At 45.3% G+C, this 18,034-nt stretch overlaps 1 protein-coding gene across 45 annotated transcripts in view; it reads left to right on the top strand.

Moving 5' to 3' along the window:
* RBFOX1 (RNA binding fox-1 homolog 1) overlaps window positions 1-18,034 on the top strand; it is a 2,027,925-nt gene that overhangs the window by 1,683,964 nt on the left and 325,927 nt on the right. For 8 of the 45 annotated variants that reach the window (XM_072753929.1, XM_072753917.1, XM_072753914.1 and 5 more), the window contains exon 1: window positions 5,351-5,773. The exons of 36 other annotated variants lie outside the window; for them this stretch is intronic. In XM_072753929.1, the coding sequence (XP_072610030.1) occupies window positions 5,687-5,773 (87 nt within the window). In that variant the 5' untranslated portion in view covers window positions 5,351-5,686. Of the gene's footprint in view, window positions 1-5,269; window positions 5,774-18,034 lie in introns of those variants that run through there. One more of the 45 variants, XM_072753905.1, reaches the window with a different exon arrangement.

The following is an 18,034-nucleotide window of genomic DNA, read 5'->3' as shown; positions in this document are numbered from 1 at the left end:
GACAAATCACTGCTGGTCTTCCAGGGGCCTAGAAGGCTAGGTCGTGAGTGCTGCAGAAGGTGGAGAGGCTGCCAGAGGAGCCAGCATGTGGCTGCTTTTTGACGTAGGGGGGCTGTCTTCAATAAGCAGCCAAGTGAGGGATAGAAAGGAGGCTCCAACAGAGACCTCGCTGTGGGTACTGGTGGGGCCCAGAGAAGGCAAATGTGACATATCACGGAGATGAGGAGAAAACAGTTTCAGGCAGATACACTAAAGACCTGAGGAAAAAAATAAATAAAAATACACCAGACCTTTTTGATTACTTTCCAAGTGCCAGGAACACCCATGTATAACCAGATCATTCCACAGCAGCAGCCTGCCTGCGAAGAGGTGCAGGTGTTGAGTCACTTCACCCCCGAGGAGACTAGGGCTCAGGACTAAGGATCTTATCCTAGATCAGACGCTCAAAGACAGCAGAACCAATATCCCAACTCAGCCTCTCCAACTTTGAGACTTAGGCTTTTTTTTTTTTTTTTTTTTTTTTTTACTATGCCGGGACCCTCCCCCACTACCCTGGACATTTGAGACAAATTTAGAGATACAGGTAGTCCTCAGAGGTCTGGGGACCCCTGCAAACCCTCAGCTTGACTCACATTTTCCCAAAGCAGACATTCAGTCAGCCATTCTCCCAGGAAGCATTCTGGGAAACTTTGTTTATCTGGTCACCACCTCATAGTCATCGGTTGAACATGTATGAATGGCAGGCTTCTTCATTTGAGCCACTCTACCTCCCAGAGGAGCAGTCACACTTTACAGGGTTCTCATACCTTGCTAGGGTGATTCCAGAACATAGGTGATGGTGTAGCTCATGCTGCCGGGTATCATGGGGAAGGTTTTGCAGAACATGTAACATTGCAAGTTTGAGTTGGAAGAAAAGGAGGAAGGAAGGAAGGAGGAAGGAAGGAAGGAAGGAAGGAAGGAAGGAAGGAAGGAAGGAAGAAAGAAAGAAAGAAAGAAAGAAAGAAAGAAAGAAAGAAAGAAAGAAAGAAAAATAAAAAGAAAAATGGAAGAACGAATAGTTCTGCATAGCAGGCCAGATTGTACAGAGGCTGGGATCTATAAAAGTGTATGGCAAAGGCACCTTGCCAGACTGATTTGCAGAAAAAAAAAAAGTGATTTGTAGAAGGAAGGACAGGGTGTATTAGAGGATGAATCTGGAAAAATAAAGGTTAGGAATATCATAAAGGGCCTTGAATACTGTAGGAAACTGTCTCTTCCCCAACTCGGCCTGGAAATGGGGTGGTGGTATGAGTGGGTCCATGTTCCGCATGGATCCACATTGTCATATAAACACTGTCAATATCCAAATGATCGACAGTGCAATTAATATTGTCAGAGAAACATTCTGTTTTATGCTTTTTGTTCCGTTCTGTTTCAATGGTCCACAAGTGGCAGCTAACCCTTGGCTTCTTTTCAGGTGGCAGGTAAAGAATGGTGGAGACAGTCTCACAGAGTCTGATTCTCCTGCTCTATGGGGGAGGCAGATTCTTCCTAGACTTCAGGGATTATTGGTATGAGGAAATGTGGCCCAACATTTCTAGATCTTCCAGGTTTTCAAGAGATACTACTATTGATCTAAATTTTACATGAGACACCTCCATTTAAAAATATCACCTCTCTTTTACACAATGCAGACAAACCATCATCGTCATCATCATCAACACCTTCCTCTTCCTCCCCTTCATCCTCCTACCCAGCCTGGATTTGGTCCACAAGGTTGCAATTGGCTCTGTTGACCAACAGAATCCATACCGCAGGCACTGGTCTCTGAGCGCTGTCCTCTCCCCACCTCCAGCCGACATTTGTGATACTTTTTTCTTCTTCTACGTGAGTGTTTAAACTTTGGGTGGCTGCCACCCACAAAGGCTGGTGGCGAGCAGCGTAATCCTCATGTTCACTCTCAGATGTGAGAGGGAGATGCAGCATCTGACCTCAGCAGAGGAGCCAGGAGGGGGAAAGAGAAGGGCAGTCTCTGAGAAAGCAGTGTCATCATGGAAGGTTGGGGAAAGAAGATGGAAGCTGGGATGGTTTTTTTGTTTGTTTGTTTATTTGGTTTTTGTTTGTTTGTATTTATTTATTTATTTATTTTTGAGAGTGAGGGTAAGATTGAACTATCGAAGCCTGGCTAAGACCCCCCCCCCCCAAAAAAAAAAATCTCCTGATGGAAATCCTTGACACAGGGAAGATCAACAGGACTAGCACCAAGGAAGTGAAAGAAAAAATCAAGAAGCACATGGGGAAGCAGAGGGCAACCAAAAAAGGAGGATATATTTGCTACTATATTGAAGTCTGACTTCCAGAGCCTTAATTAAAATATATGTGCTCAATTAGGGGTCAGCAAACCATGGTTTGTGAGCCAAACCTAGCCCATTACCCATTTTATAACCCTCAAGCTTAGAATGGTTGTTAGACCTTTTCAAGAGGGGGAGAAAATCAAGAGAAGACTATCTCATGACAGGTGAAAATTACAGGAAATTCAAATTTCAGTGTTTGTTTCCGCATTATAAATGGTTTCATGTGACAGTAGCAATTTTGAGTGGTTACAGCAAAGAGCTGAGGTCCTCAACACCTGAGCTATTTATCATCTGCCCATTTATAGAAACAAGTTGCCCTCCTGCCTGGGATGGCCATAGCAAATATTGATGCACAGCCCTTCCCTTGAATTCTGTGTTTCTGAGGCCTACCTGTGTCTCCTAGCCACTGCTCCCCCGATCTCTGCTTTATTCTTTTATTCTGCATTTTCAAAGTCCCTCCAAAACAAGCAAAAGAAAACAAAACCAAAAAAAAAAACATGAGCTTAATACCACACACTAGACGCTGGAGAGCCAACCATTTATCAGGAGTCGTGCACCGAGCCGGTGGTTGAGGAGGGACGCACAGAAGGTGATGTCTGCCTTTTAGCAGAGGGAGTGGATGTAAGAAAAAAGAATTATGGTCTAGGAATACTGGGTGCTTCTTGTTTGGAAAAACAGAACCTGTGTTCAGAAAAAGAGGTTTTACTGAAGGATTGTCATTAAATGTCATGTTTTATGACTGCACAAAGTTTTCGAGGTGGGTTTGGAACAAGGATATGTTCAATTCAAACAGTTCCAAAAGCAAAATTGCTACAGATTTTACAGGACAGTAATATATGAATGTAAAATCAGAAGCAGAAACAATGTGGATAGCGGCTGTTAGGATTGGAGGTGGTCAGGACACGAAGACTGGAACACAAATACACAGGCAGTAAAAGCCAACACAACCGACAGAGGCCCACCTCTTCTTCGTCTTTGAGCTTCCTGGCGGTCAAAATAAAAAGAGTCACAAAACAATGAGCCCTTCTCTTAAGAGACAGGAGGAAATGGATGCTCCTCATGCAGAATCAGCAAAAACTTCTGTTCCGTGCGGACTTCTTGAAAAGCAGAAAGGCAATGCCCTCTCTGCAAAGGATAATAGCCATGCGTCTATATGCCCCATGTATAATGCATTTCTCATTTCTCTCCGAACCCATCAGGTTCTTTAACCAAAACAACGTATACAGTAATAAACACAATGATCCTTCGTATTTATGGAACTCTGTGCCTCCCAAAACACTCCTGTAGTTTTGCTCTCCGGAGTTGTCTTGGGGAAGAGCAAGTGCGTATTGTCACCTCTATTCTAGTTTTAGGAAACTAAGTATCTAAATGTGTAAGTTTCTGGACTCTGTGACCAAATTATTTCCTGTCTCCTCCTCCAATGGTCTTTGCATGCTATAACCGGGAGGAGGCATAATCCAGTCAGGCCCAGCCCTTACCAGAGTGACCAACAGCCCTCCCATCCCGGGAAGCTGGCGCGTGGCGATGCCTCTGTCCTCCCTGGTAACTTCTCAGAAGCGCGGTGTTGAAAGTCATAGTCAAAAGCTAAAGTTAGAAACAGTATCAGGCTGTTAAGTAAGAGGGGTCAACTTGCAGCTGTTACTGGAGCTTTCTGAATTGTAACAGTGTGGCCACTTTGATACACGAGAATCAATTACAGAGAAACCTTGTCAAGATGGCCAAAATTCAGCCTTAAATAATTGAATTCTCTGCCAAACGCTGTCCACTGTCGTTATCTAGAAATGTAATTATGCAGCTAAATCAAGCAACTAAAATTAGTGTAGTGTAAAAACACCTTGGCTATCTAAAAGTGGAGGAATTGACATTTGGATTTAGAAAAAGCCAATAGTTGAATATGTTTTGCGGTGTCTGAAGCGCCCTGAGTTTCTACAAAATCTATATCCTGTGTCCTGCTTAGAGTTAGAGGTGGAATGTGGCGCGCGGATGTTTGGTTTGAAGCTGATTTCCAGTGATCCCTGGGCCTTCGGCGTTAGCTGAGCGGACTGGCTTTGTCTGTTCCCCATCCCTGCTCTCGAAACCGGGGAGCTCTCCACCGGCCCCCGTGCCTTCCCGCTACAAGTGACAATTTGAACGTATCTGCACCATTGATCTGAGGCCAGAGATGTGTCCATACCGACCGCTGGGACAAGAACAGGAAACACGGGATGAGACTGGCTGATGGCCTACAGTATTGTACAGAGGGCATCATGCCAAGGACTTGGTCATGCAACCCTATGAGGTATGGTCTGTTATTATTCCATTTTCCAGGTGAGGAGACCGAGGCTCAGAGGCTCGGCCTGGGAGCAAACAATCCAGCTAGTGTGAGCCCCCTTACCTGTTGTGTTTGCCTGGACCTGATAGTAGTTCAGACAGTTCCCAGAATAAGGGACATAGCCCATGTCAATAACTTCATTCATTCTCTGTGCTTAGCACCCTCTGCAAATGTTAGCTGGTATGATTATTGGACTGTTTGTGCAGATTTCCCCTTAAAAATTAAAACCAGGGCAGCCCAGGTGGCTCAGCAGTTTAGCGCTGCCTTCAGCCCAGGATATGATCCTGGAGACCCGGGGTTGAGTCCTGCGTCTGGCTCCCTGCATGGAGCCTGCTTCTCCCTCTGCCTGTGTCTCTGCCTCTCTCTCTCTCTCTCTCCTCTCTTGTGAATAAATAAATTAAATTAAAAAATAAAAAGAAAATTAATAAAAATAAAAATAAAAATAAAACCAGAGAGAGGGAGAGAGAGAGGGGGACACAAACTATACTATCACCCTAGCTTCTCTTGGATCAGGACCAAAGGCTGCCCACATTAACCTCCTTGAGTTTTAAGTGGCAACTGATAATCATATCAATTTACGTGCTCAGTATTTCTCTCTACAAAGCCCATCTGGACTCTGTCCTTTGCCTTTTGTCCAAATTCTTTGGAAGAGCCCAAATCCTATAGCCGGACTACCTCTCTCTCCCTGTCATTTGGTTGGTCTCTCTCTCTCTCTCTCTCTCTCTCTGAGAAGTAAATTAATGAAGAGTATTTGGTTAGTCATGTTAGGCAAGCCGTTCCCAAAATAGCACCTTCCATTTTGGTAGCTTCAACTCTGCAGCTGCTGTTTCTCCTCGTCGTCTGGGAAGAAAACTTTCACATTAAGAGTTGCTGATGCGGATTTTCTTTCTTTCCCCCTCTCGGCGTTGATGAGCGCTTGGCTCCTGACAGAAGCGATTTGGCTCTCAGCTTTGTAGTTCGGAAGAAGTTGGGTCTATAGATTTTCCCCTCACTCTCCATTGATGTGTTGAGCTTCAGAGGGAATAATACCTTCACGTAAAGCATGTTGCCTTCTCAAGGAGTCCTCCTGCATCCCTATGGCGTGCCTATGATCGTTCCAGCAGCCCCCTACTTCCCCGGACTGATCCAGGTAATTCAAGGCCACTGCCAGCAAGCAACTTAACTCCAGAGCGCTCAGAGTAATAATTGGAATTTTTATGGTTGAGAAAGCAAACACTTTTAATACAGGAAAAAGCCCTCGTGTAGTCAGTGGGAAGACAGTAGGAAATCAAAAAGATGGATCACCCTAATCTGGCTATTGACATCTCTCATGGCTGAATAAATGGTGTAGTTGAGCTATATTTGCTTGTATTGATCTGGGTGCTGTTTAACATTCATGCCTTTGCTTCAGGAGGTTGACCACAGGGCAAAGGATTTGCTCTCCTTCCCAGCTTTCTGAGGGACTCAGTCTCCCAGAGCAGATCATGAGGCAAAGTAACTTATCATGAGGTGACTTGGTTAAGAGCTTGAACCCAGGAAATAGAAAAGGCATGAAATATGCATCAATTCATATGTTTGCCTTCACATGGATTGGCTATTTTCATAGAGGCCCTCCCCCCTCCACCCCCGCCGAACCCGACCTGGGTTGAGGGGTGGCATCGAGGCGAAAAGGAACACTCTGTTGATGGTTAATTTATGAAGTTGAGCGATTATTCTAAGAATCCCTTACCAGCTGCTTACATCTTAATGATGGCAAGAAAGTGGAGGATTGAAATGTGTGTTGGTTTTACTTTTAAGGCTATTAATTCTGTGCGGGGAGAACCATCTAACCAATAAGGTACTTGGGATATTTTTTCCCCCTTACCATAAGTTTGTCTTTTTAAACAAGCGTTGGCTTCTGGGTGGGTGTATGTCTGAAGTTCTCTGTGGAAAGCTAACATCGAGTAAATGACAGAGTCTGTACATCGTGGGGAACCCAGATGGTTAGGTGGTTGTTGTTTGTTGGTTATTTGTTTGAGAACAGCCATCCCTTTGTAATGAATCCTGTATCGCGTTTTTACCGGCAAGGAAAACGAAATGTCTTTTGTGTTTCCTGCACCTTTTCACCTTCATTCTTGTCCCTTGCACTTCCGGATAGATTTCAAAATCCTGCAATACCCTAATTAAAATTTCTGGGGAGGGTTCTGGTCAAAAACATTTCCCCCCCTTTTCTGGATGGTTCTTGTGAACTTTAAGAACTTCAGTGATTTGAGACATGCAGGGATGATTCTAAATACTAACAGAACATTTTATCATCCTAGATTTATGGCCTCTGCTCAGTTTGGAAACTCCTGTATTATATGTGAGAAATGAGTGGACCATCTGGAGAATGGTCCTTCACAACATGGAAATTATTCCGTCTTCCCTGGCATAAGCAGGTCCGTGGAGCACACATGGGGCCTGAAGCAGGAGTCCATGGCAAACTGGAAGGCCTTTGGCTTCTATTGGAAACTTGGGGTGAAGGTCGGCTGTTGGAGTTTTGTCAGACCCTCTGCTGCCCTGTCCGATAAATAATTACAAGCAAATCGTGCCCTTCACTCTATGCTGATTGATGCTGAAATTGCTTTTGAAAGTTCTCATAAGTTCCTGTTATAGATTAAGTGCCGGTGTAGGAAAAATAGTGGCACCCACTGAAATGGGTGAATGTAATCAGGCTTAATGGACTTCAGAGCTTGTTGGGAATTAAATAACTATCGATTTGCTGGAATGTTGCTGTCATTACGAAATGCCACTCTGGACGTATTACCCCAATGATAGATGAGGAGACACGCAGGCCAGCTGAGAAATTGGGGAGGCCCTATTTCTTCCTCCTTTGCAGAGTGTTTTGAGAAACATACCCAGTTATTTTTGGAAGGGACAAGTGATTTTACTTGCAGATCTTAGCCCTATCATACTTTGTTTTCCCAAGTGACACTTCTGGTAACTAGTTACCCATAAGTCAGGAGAGCAGTGCAGCGGGGAGCCTCTAGACCAGCTGCTGTGACATATTCATCTCCTTCCTCTCCCAATCCCCTGGAACACACTGAAATGCTATGGCTAGAAAGAGACTAGCTTCATTTCTGGTTTGCTGAGAGAGCCTGTTATTTACCCATTGGCGTCAAGAAACTTAAATCACTCCATTGCAGTAACATTTGCAGGGGAGGAAGAGCAGCTCAAAGAGAGAAAAATTGTAACACACACACACACACACACACACACACACACACACACACACACCTTCCAGCTGGGGCTTCTGACACCAGCTGTCCTGAATCCCAGCAGGCTGTATCAGCTTGCTTACCAATTCCTTGACCTTGTGTTTTTGTTTTTGTTTTTTTTTTTTACCAACTCTTCAAGAATTGCAGGAGCTTTCCCATAGGGAAGTAAGGTGCCACCCGCACCTTAATAATGTCATCAGCAAGACATTAAAGTGATCCAAAATAGTGTGCGTACTCCATCATCGGTAGTTAGTTCACTGTGACTGGAGATATGCAAACAGAGTTGTAGTGGCCACTTGACAGGGTTGTTGGATCAGAGTTTGAGATTCCTCCCAAGATCTTTCCAACCTCAAGAGCCAACAATTCTGTGGCAGAAGAACTTCTGTTTCATAATTCTTTCAAGTGCCACTTTTTTTATTCATAGTAGCCTTGCCCTGTTTTGCTCTACTCAGTTGAAGAAAAAAATAATTGACCAGACATCATCACAGGCTTTAAGAGAGCATCATCTTGGTCTGGCAAAAACAGAGAGTGGAGCTGTTTTCCACTAATTCTAGGGCTTGTTATTCAACAGGGTCTTTTGTTCCAGGAGTGGATCCAATAGTTACAATGAGCCCCACCTGCCATCCCTCGGGAGAGCCAGAATTGTTACCATCTTGGATTTCCTAACCACCCCCCTCCATCTCATGTCTAAACTTGTTGAATGTTTAGCAAGGTAGATGTTTCTCCTTCCATCCATGCAGAGAATTCCAGAATGGCCATGTGGGATTGAGCTGAACAGTTGGGACAGTTTCATGGGTAGTTAGAAGCAGAAGAGGAAAAGAGTAGTATTACCAAGTGCATTGTATAAACATCACTCCTTTCCTTTAGTATGGATCTCAATCTCAGAATCTTTGGATAAAAGGGAATAATGTATGTCCCTATCGAACCTCTTTATGTACTTTAAATGTTCAACAATACCTTGAATGATTGATGAGCTGTATGATCTGAGAACAAAGAAGGCCTGACAAGTCAGTTGTCAATCGGTCTTGAATCCAGAAGTTGCCAAGATGACTTAGACAAGCCATAGACCATGGCCGCACAAGACTAAACGACATCAGAGAACAGTGGCTTAGTAAGTGATTAGTCTGTTTGGTTAGCATTTAGGTCTAATGAGCCCTTGGCTCTGGGTTGTGAGTTCAGATGTGTACTCCTCGCTATAGATATCTGCCAAAAGGTCTGCCCTTTGACCATATGTGGCCGGATCATTCTCCACACTGGGGCAGGTACTCCCCATCCCATCTAGGTATTACAGATAATGGATCAAAAGACTATTTTTCCTACATGGAAGACAGTATAAACAGCACAAATGTGTTAATTTAGTGATTCCTTCACTCCTAACGTGTTTTATATCAGGCACTGCTCTGGATACCCAGGACACTAAAGTGATAGTTACAGCCACAGACCTGTAGGTTCACAGCCCATGAAATCGAGAACACTAGATAAACACAAAGCTGACACTGCAAGGAAAGCATTAGAAAAGAATGACAGGGAATAATTATTGAGTATTTTCTCTCAGCCAGGTGCTGTGCTAAACACTTAGATATATTGCCTCGATTTGTTATTACAAAACCTTAACATGGGGTACTATTGGCCTACCATCCCTCATCTGTAATTTTAAATTCCAAAAAGCTCTGTAAATCAGGGTTTTTAGGAGGGGGAGTTTGGCACCAAAACTCATTTGGGAAGCAAAATTGACCTGAAATGATGTGTGCCTATTTATAGACTTTCTATATCCCACTTGGTGTGAATATTCATATATTTTGTGACAGGGACATTTATGTGTTTGATTTCAGAGTGTTGTCCCAGACCCTACTGAGGGTGTTACATAATCAGTGTTCCCACTGAACTACCTTTCTGAAAAAGACAATTCCCCACCCCATCCCCCATAAAAATTTGAATTTCAAAATACAAATGACCCCAAAGGTCTCAGATAAAGAATCACAGTCCTGCATTATGATGCCTCTTTTGCATACAAAGAACCTGAAACTGACACTCCAGTAAGGTAACTTGTCCAAGGTCACAGGAATGTCAGTGACAGAGCTGAGATTTGGATCAGGTATGTTGGGCCAGAGCCTTCCCTCTTCACCAGCCTACTGTTGAGGTGGATCCTTGGGAATTCATAGGAAAACACATGAGACACGGGGTAGGTGGAGGTCTCTTTGAGTAGGGAAGAGGGCGGTTAAAAGGGTAAGGTGGCATTGGAGTTGAGCTGTAAAGCACCAGCAGGCATCAACTGGGTAAGCGAAGGAGAAAGCTCTTCCTAGCAGAGCAGAGCACCTTGCAGAATTCGTGGTGTTGGGGTGATGTGTCGAGATAGAGCTTCAGTATCTTCCCCATCCCACTGGCACTGTGGAATTTGACATCGTTTAAGCATAGGACTCAAAAGTCAAAAGATATAGGTCAAAAGGAGCTACAAGATCTCAGAAATGAAAATTTCTGAGTGCTCCACTTGCAAATGGGCTCTGGAACACTCTTCTGTGAATCCAGCAGGTGAGTATCCGCTTTCCTGGATTTGAGTCCTGAGCACTCTTTGCCATCTTTTCTGTATGTTTTCTAACTCAACATCACAGAGTAGATGGTGGCAGAGAAAGGCTGATTGGTGCCCCCCCTCATAGGGATGAGGATGGTATAAGCAAACCCCTGTACTCTGGATTTCCAAGCAGGGATCGGCACCGTTGAATGTGGTGACGTAGTTCATGACACATCTGCATACACGTTTGCAGTGATGCCAGGAACTGCCAAAGTGCTGCTTCTGATGGTGGCCCAAGAATAACCATCCCCACAGGAAGGTAGGGGAACATGTAAAGAACTTGCAGGTCATTTAGATACACTTTTGGATAAACCTAAAAGACGTAAACTTGTTTTGGTCTGTGGCTGATATCGCTGCCCTGCGATGTTATCTATATGTTTGGAGTATCTGCTGATCGGGAACGACATCAGAACGTACACCTGCTATAAATGCTAGTGGTGTCATTTACTTCGAGGCAACTCCATCTTAGTCACTAAGTGACTTTTCTCTACTGCCAAAGAGGCCGTGTCAACAGCAGACTAAATTAAAGAGTCAGGGAGGTGGCGAGGAGAATTTGGAGTCAAACGGGTCCGGGTTGATATATTGGCCCTGGCATTTACTAAGCGTGTGGCCTTGGGCTTGTCAATTAACCTCTCCAAGGCTGTTTGCTCAGCTACAAAATGAAAGCAGGAATACCTGTCTTGCAAGGTGGTTGTGAGCTTTAAATGTGATTCATTTCCTCATTCAGCAATTATTTACTGAGCACCTACTGTACGTCAGTCTGTGAAGTAGAAGATGGTAATGAGGCAGGATAGAAGACACACAAGACCCCTTTCAACATGAAGCTTACATCCTAATACGTAGGAAAGATCTGATACTATCTATCTACCTACCTACCTACCTACCTACCTACCTACCATCCATATAGTAGGGTAGATGTTTATTCTGCATTATTTGAGGGAAAGAGAAAGAGTATGGAAGAGAGAGAGAGAGAGAGAGAGGCATGATGAATCTTTATTCAGGACTCTTTTATTCATAAGCAACAAAAATCTAATTTGTATTGGCTATAGGGGAAAAAGAAGGCAATCCAGCTTCAGGCACAGTTGAATTCAGAGGCTCCAACAAACCCAGTCATGTGTCTCCACAACCCCACAGTGGTTGTCTTTTCCTGGTCTTTGTTCACAAGCACACCACATCCAAGTGGTGGCAAAAATGGTGCCCAAGCAACTCCTGGCTTGGATCCCAACCCATCTTCACAAGTCTCTTCCGCAAAAGTTCCACATAGCAGTCTCCTCGTCTTATCTTGTAAACCGTGCCCACCCCCAAAGCAATCATCTGGACTCACTGCTCACGTTGGAGCTGCAAGGGGCTGTAGTCCTCCCAGACTGAGCTGTAAGGGGCTGTGGATAGATGGGGAAAAAAATGAGTTCTCTTCTCAACATGGAGTGCTGGACAGGAAAATACCAGGTTCTCATGGTCAGCAATCCTAGCTGAAGCTATTACAGAAATCCAGGCATGTGTTTTCTCCTCTGAACCCTGCACACACCCTCTCCAGGGAAGGAAGTGTGGGATCCTGATCTTAATTATCCTCTTTGCCTGATGCCAGTGGTCCTACTCACCAGGCAGTTAGCTGTCATCCAGAGCACCTTGCTTCTCCATTAATGATCAGACATATCGAAGTAGGATATGGCAATTTTATTCAGTGTTAGCCCACCCAAATTAATCACAGTACTGTCTCCCACAACAAAATGGTCTGTTTGGAGCATTCCCACTATTTTCCAGGTGAGGACACCAGGCATGGTCTAGGGAAGTCAAGACAGTCTGCTAAGGACATTTAGTGACAGCATAACTGAAGCCAAGATTGGGCTTCTCAGGCAACAACATCATTTCTCTTCTATTAGCAATACATACACAAATAAATATATAAAGAAAGGAAAACCAAAGCCTTCCAGTTAAGTTTGAAATAATGTGGATGGTCCATCGTTCCAAAGAACTTCGGAGATGCTACCGACTTGCCCTGTACTGTTTTCTAGAAATGCACTTTTTTTTTTTAATTAAAAGATTAAAGGGACACTGTCAATCTCTTCTGATTAATATCAGTCCTATAAAAAGGATGTGTTTCTGCAGCAACCATCTGTCATTTTGATCATTTTAAAGGCATGCTATATCAGCAAGTCTGCTTTTTATAATACGTTGGCATGGGACAAGCAGAGCTGGAGAAACTTGTGGATTTCACACTCCACTTTGCTGCTTTGGTGTTCAGCAATCTGAGCCTTTGATGGGGAAGCAGAGCCCCCTCCCTGTCTTTTAAAGGTTGTTTTGGGTAAGTGTTTTCCCCGGCTGATTTATGACAGAGATACTCACCCCTATTTATGTTTCTCTCACGTCTAAAGATAGTTCCATCACACATGCATCCCACCAGCATGCAAGCAGCCCGTGCGTCCACTTGATTAACTGCTGAACCTTAAGAGGTGTCCAGAAATATTGAACTCAGTACTCCTCAGGTCTTTTCTTGTCAGCAGCTCCTGCAAATGCCCGGTTCCTAGCTTGAGCCCTTTGGGTTGTAAGACCCAAGTTTAAGACCCAGTCTCATGGGGATCCCTGGGTAGCTCAGCAGTTTGGCGCCTGCCTTTGGCCCAGGGCGCAATCCTGGAGTCCCGGGATGGAGTCCCACGTCCGGACTCCATCCTCCTTGTGTGTGGCTCCTGCATGGAGCTTGCTTCTCCCTCCTCCTGTGTCTCTACCTCTCTCTCTCTCTCTCTTTATGTCTATCATAAATAAATAAATAAATAAATAAATAAATAAATAAATAAATCTTAAAAAAAAAAAAATAAGACCCAGTCTCTGTCCTCAGAAGTAGCATACATGACGACACTAATGGCAGGAGAATCAGAAGTTAATCACAACTGCTTAAAGTTAGAACTCAGTAGAGTCTCAACCCCACTCAGCCGCGGAGTAGGAGTAGGTCTTTACCACTGTTGGTAGCTTACGCGGTCAAGATGGATTTTCCTACAGTCCCTGGAAGATGGCTCTCTATGGATAGTTTTTCATCCTTCCCAAAGGACAGGGTTTCTGGTGTGTTCCAGGAGACAAAGGGTAGAGTTTTTTGTTTGCTTGGTTTTTTGGTTTTTTTGTTTTTTGCTTTTCTGAGGAAGAAGGGTGACAGCAAGAATTGTGTCTCTGAAGCCGAGGCCAGTTCTGTCCTATCCTACCTTGTGTGTGGCTCTGAGTAGTGCAGTGAGTTCAGCATGTCATGCTGGGGGAAGAGGGTGGCCTCCCTCAGCTGTTACTGTTCCTTCCACTTTCTAATCTGCCCTGGCTCCTAGAGGTGGGGAGCATTTGGGAGAGGCAGTCAGCTCGTGCATTACAGGGTGTTCTCACAGAGTGCTCTCTGTAGAGCTATTTCTTCTTATTTCATGAGGGGGTTTAGATCAGAGAGTTTAGAGTGTCGGATTTAGACCAGGGGAACCTGAACCTGGCCATGACCTTCTCCTGGTGACTTGGGGCAAGTTGCTGGACCTCTCTCAGCCTCCCCTTGCTCATCTATAAAACAGGAGTGATATGCCATATTCTCTACCTCTCAAAGTCAAAGTCAGAAATAAAAGTGTGCAGAAAAGGACCACACCCGAGGCCTTTGCACTACAACCATAATGCTATTCAGGCAGCATGACATAATGCCAAGGTCTGGGCGCCCCACTCAGACCAATCTGAGCAGGCATCTTGGCCTCTGTCTGAGGTGGGGTTTCCCTTTCTGAGCTCCTATTGTCTCAACTTGACAGTGGGGGACAGTCTCACTTACACCAGGAGGGAGTCCTGAAAATGTGATGAGATGACACTTGCAAAGCATGGAGAACAGCCCCTGCTCTCTGTGGGCACTTCATTATGGATGGCCAACATCGCTTGCTGCCATGGTTTTTCTCATGATATCCTGGGTGGCTGCACTTTCTTTTTGATATGAAGATGCTCTAGGTTTGGGGGTGAGGAGGCACATTTGTATCTCTCTGTTCCCTCTCAGTGCAGATTCTCAACAACCAGGGACATGCATTTTGGTGCAGCTGGTTAGAGTAGGGTGCCATTGGGGAAGGCTGTGGAGGAGAGAGAGTGAGCAAGCAAGAGAGAGAAACAATACCATCCTGTGGTTTGACCAGGGAATGTGGCCAGGCACAGCCCATGGCCTTGGGTTGTATCAAACTCCCAGCCCTTCTCATTCCCCAAGTCAATGGCCTGGGAAGCTGGGGCTTCTGGTCACACACAAAGCAGCATGAAAAAGGCCTCCCTCGTACTGAATTATTGTCCAAATCTTTGTCCTCTGGCTCCAGTAGGACTTATGGGGCTGGAAGTAGAGCTGGCTGAGAGGAGTGGACTTTGAAGAGGGGAAGAGAGGCCCATCCCCTCCCCTCCATGTGGCCATAGCCTGCTGGGGACACACTCTTTGGGACCACCCACACCCCTGTTCCATGCAGCTCTTAGCACACTGTGGGCGCTTAATAAATGTTAAATAATAAGAATAGCTCCCATCTGTCAGCACCCGGTGGCAGGGAGGAGTGTGAGTGCAAGACTGCCGACTGGCACCGGGCAGCTTGCTGGGAGCCTTCGGGGAAGAACACGGCTCCCAGTCACTTCCAGGACCGCCTTTACCGGTGTGTTCTCCAGGCCTGCTACGGTCAGCATGCGGGCAGGCTGGTCAGCGGTGTACCGCCCACCCCGGGCCCCGGACTGTGCATCAGAGGGCAGGGCCTGGTGAGCCCTGTGTTTACCAGCAGCCCCGGGTTTTCCGTGAGCAGCTGGATTTTGGAACTGGTGTTGCCCGACAACAAAGGGGCTTTGTCGAGGTTTAAAAGGGGCGAAGGATCTGCCCTCTGAGCAGACGGTGTCATAAATTCATACTTCCGTCATTTTCTTGGAAGAAAAAGCCTACTGGGCTTTTCACATTTAGTTATAATAAAAACAACAGCAGCTGCTTATTTTCAGGCATTTACGAGGTACCAGGCAGTGTGTAAGGCATTTCACCTACGGTGTCTAAGTGAAGCGCTGTATTTGGGGGTGGGGGGGGAGAAGCAGGCTACAGGGACAATGTGGGGGTGTGGGCCCTGGAGCGGACCACCTGGCTCAGGTCCTGCCTCCACCCCCGTGACCTCGGACAAGGCTGCTCCCCTTTCTGGGCAGCAGTAACCCTGTTGGGTGGAGGTACCAAAGCATGTAAAGTTCACAGCACAGTGCCCGGCACGCGCAAAGTACTCGGTTAACATATTAGTAGGTTTATGTCCAAGCGCAACTGCAATGCTAGGAGTTTATTTCCAAACATCACCAGAACTAACTATATAATAGAGGCAGTATTGAGTGTTGCCAGGTATATATAATAATAATATATGTTATATATATCTGGCGTATAATTATATAACATATAATATATGTGATGCATATATGAACACATATATGTATGTTATGTATTGGGTAAGAGTATGAGCTCTTGAGCTAGTCTGCTGCATTAGAATCTCAGCTTTGCCTCCTGAGGGAAATTCCTGAATTGTTTTGTACTGCAGGTTTCTCATCTGTAAAATGAACATATTAAAAGCACCTAAATCCATGCTTTGGTATCCTTCATTGCATAGGGACCATTATCAGAGTTGCTTTTGGGGATCAGATGTGTTAGTATTTGTAAGGTACCTATAATGGTACTTGGTATGTAGTAAGGCTCAATGAGAACAGAAATAATAAGGGGCGCCCTTATTAAGGGGGCTTAATAGCCCCCTGAGGCTCGGTCCATTAAGCGTCCGACTCTTGATTTCAGCTCAGGTCGTGATCCCAGGGTCGTGGGATGGAGCCCCACATCTGGCTCCAGCCTGCTTCAGATCCTGCCCCCGCTCAACCTCACTCTCTTGTGCTCTCTCTCAAAATAGATAAATAAATACTTTAAAAAAAAGAATAGGGGATCCCTGGGTGGCTCAGCGGTTTAGCGTCTGCTGTCAGCCCAGGGCATGATCCTAGAGACCTGGGATCGAGTCCCACCTTGGCTCCCTGTGTGGCGCCTGCTTCTCCCTCTGCCTGTGTCTCTGCCTCTCTCTTCCTCTCTGTGTCTCTCATGAATAAATAAATAAATAAATAAATAAATAAATAAATAAATAAATCTTAAAAAATAAAAAAAGAATAGAAATAATATAATAACAACATAATAAGGATTAGATAATATTATGTAACATATATTATGTGTGTATAGTAGTATGTATTACATATAATACACATATAAAATAGGTATTATATACACTTATCAGCTGCAATTATATGCTTTATAATTATTATATACTATTACGTAAAATTATACAATGATTCATTAAATAAAACGCAATTATATGTAATATTATGTATCATAGAATTATATATAATGTATGATTATCATATATGTAACTATAATATATATGATTATATGATACTATATAATATAGTTAATAGCAATACTTTTATATTTACTATTTTATAACTACATTCCTATTATTTCTGCTGTTGCTACTGCCGCCGGTCACTGCATCGGGTATTTTCCACAGGGTGTTTCTGCTGCTCTAAAGCATCCAGGAGGGCAGCCCCAGTGGCGCAGCAGTTTAGCGCCGCCTGCAGCCTAAGGTGTGATCCTGGACACCCTGGATCGAGTCCCGTGTTGGGCTCTCGGCATGGAGCCTGCTTCTCCCTCTGCCTGTGTCTCTGCCTCTCTCTCTCTGTGTCTCTATAAATAAATAAATAAATAAATAAATAAATAATCTTTAAAAAATAAATAAAGCATCCAGGAAAAACTCCCCCTCCACCCCCCCAGCTCCCAGGGCTGAGCCCGGGCGGCCTGGGGACGCTCCCAGGGAGGCTCTGGTGCCTCCGCTCTGCCTCCGCAGGCAACAGCCTTGTCTCTTCCCCGCACATCCTGCTTGCAGCGGAGGCTAACAGGGGTTTGTGCCGCTGTCATTTCTGATCAGCTGTCCTCCCTGTGGCTTGCAGCCCTCTGGCAGCAGGTCTCGTTCCCCTGGAAGCCCGAATCCTCCGGGAGATCAAGCGGGAGGTGGGCCGGTGAGAAGCGGGAGGACGGGACTGCCGGGACATGGTCCTTGGGGCTTTGTTGACAAGACCTTCTCTTTGGTTATCAATGTCTAAACCTCCTGGAAATGCACTTTCTGTTTTCCCTTTAAACACAAATCAAGCGACGTTACCAACACACATTCTCTGTCAAGCATGTCAGTTCCTCCAGGGGCCGCGGACAGCTTGCAAGCGATGTCTTCCAGTGTTGCTGCGGCGGGTGTGTTATTTCTCCCTTCAACGGCTCCACATTTGTTCTGCTGAGAGGTGTAAACACCGAGGTGCCTGCTATCTGGGAGGTTTTGACAGAAAATGTGCAATTGGCGTGGACCGTCCAGTGACCGTCTACACAAGGCGGCTCCTGTGACCTTGTAGACGCAGGCTGTGCGGGCCACCCTGCATTTGCCTTTCCCGGGAACTTGGGTGGGGGCTCGAGGACCCGAACGAGCTAGGGCTTGCTGCACACCTGGCGTTTTGGCAGGTGGTTCCCACTGTGACTCAGCTGAGGGACTCGGCACTGCGCCTGCCTGAGGGCCTGAAGATTTGTGCGGGGCCGAGCAGATGCTGGATG

This window comes from Vulpes vulpes, chromosome 3 (assembly GCF_048418805.1).
Source record: "Vulpes vulpes isolate BD-2025 chromosome 3, VulVul3, whole genome shotgun sequence".
NCBI classification, from domain to species: Eukaryota; Metazoa; Chordata; class Mammalia; order Carnivora; family Canidae; genus Vulpes; species Vulpes vulpes.
The sequence above is the reverse complement of the archived record's forward strand: the minus strand, read 5'-3'. Positions and strand labels throughout refer to the sequence as shown.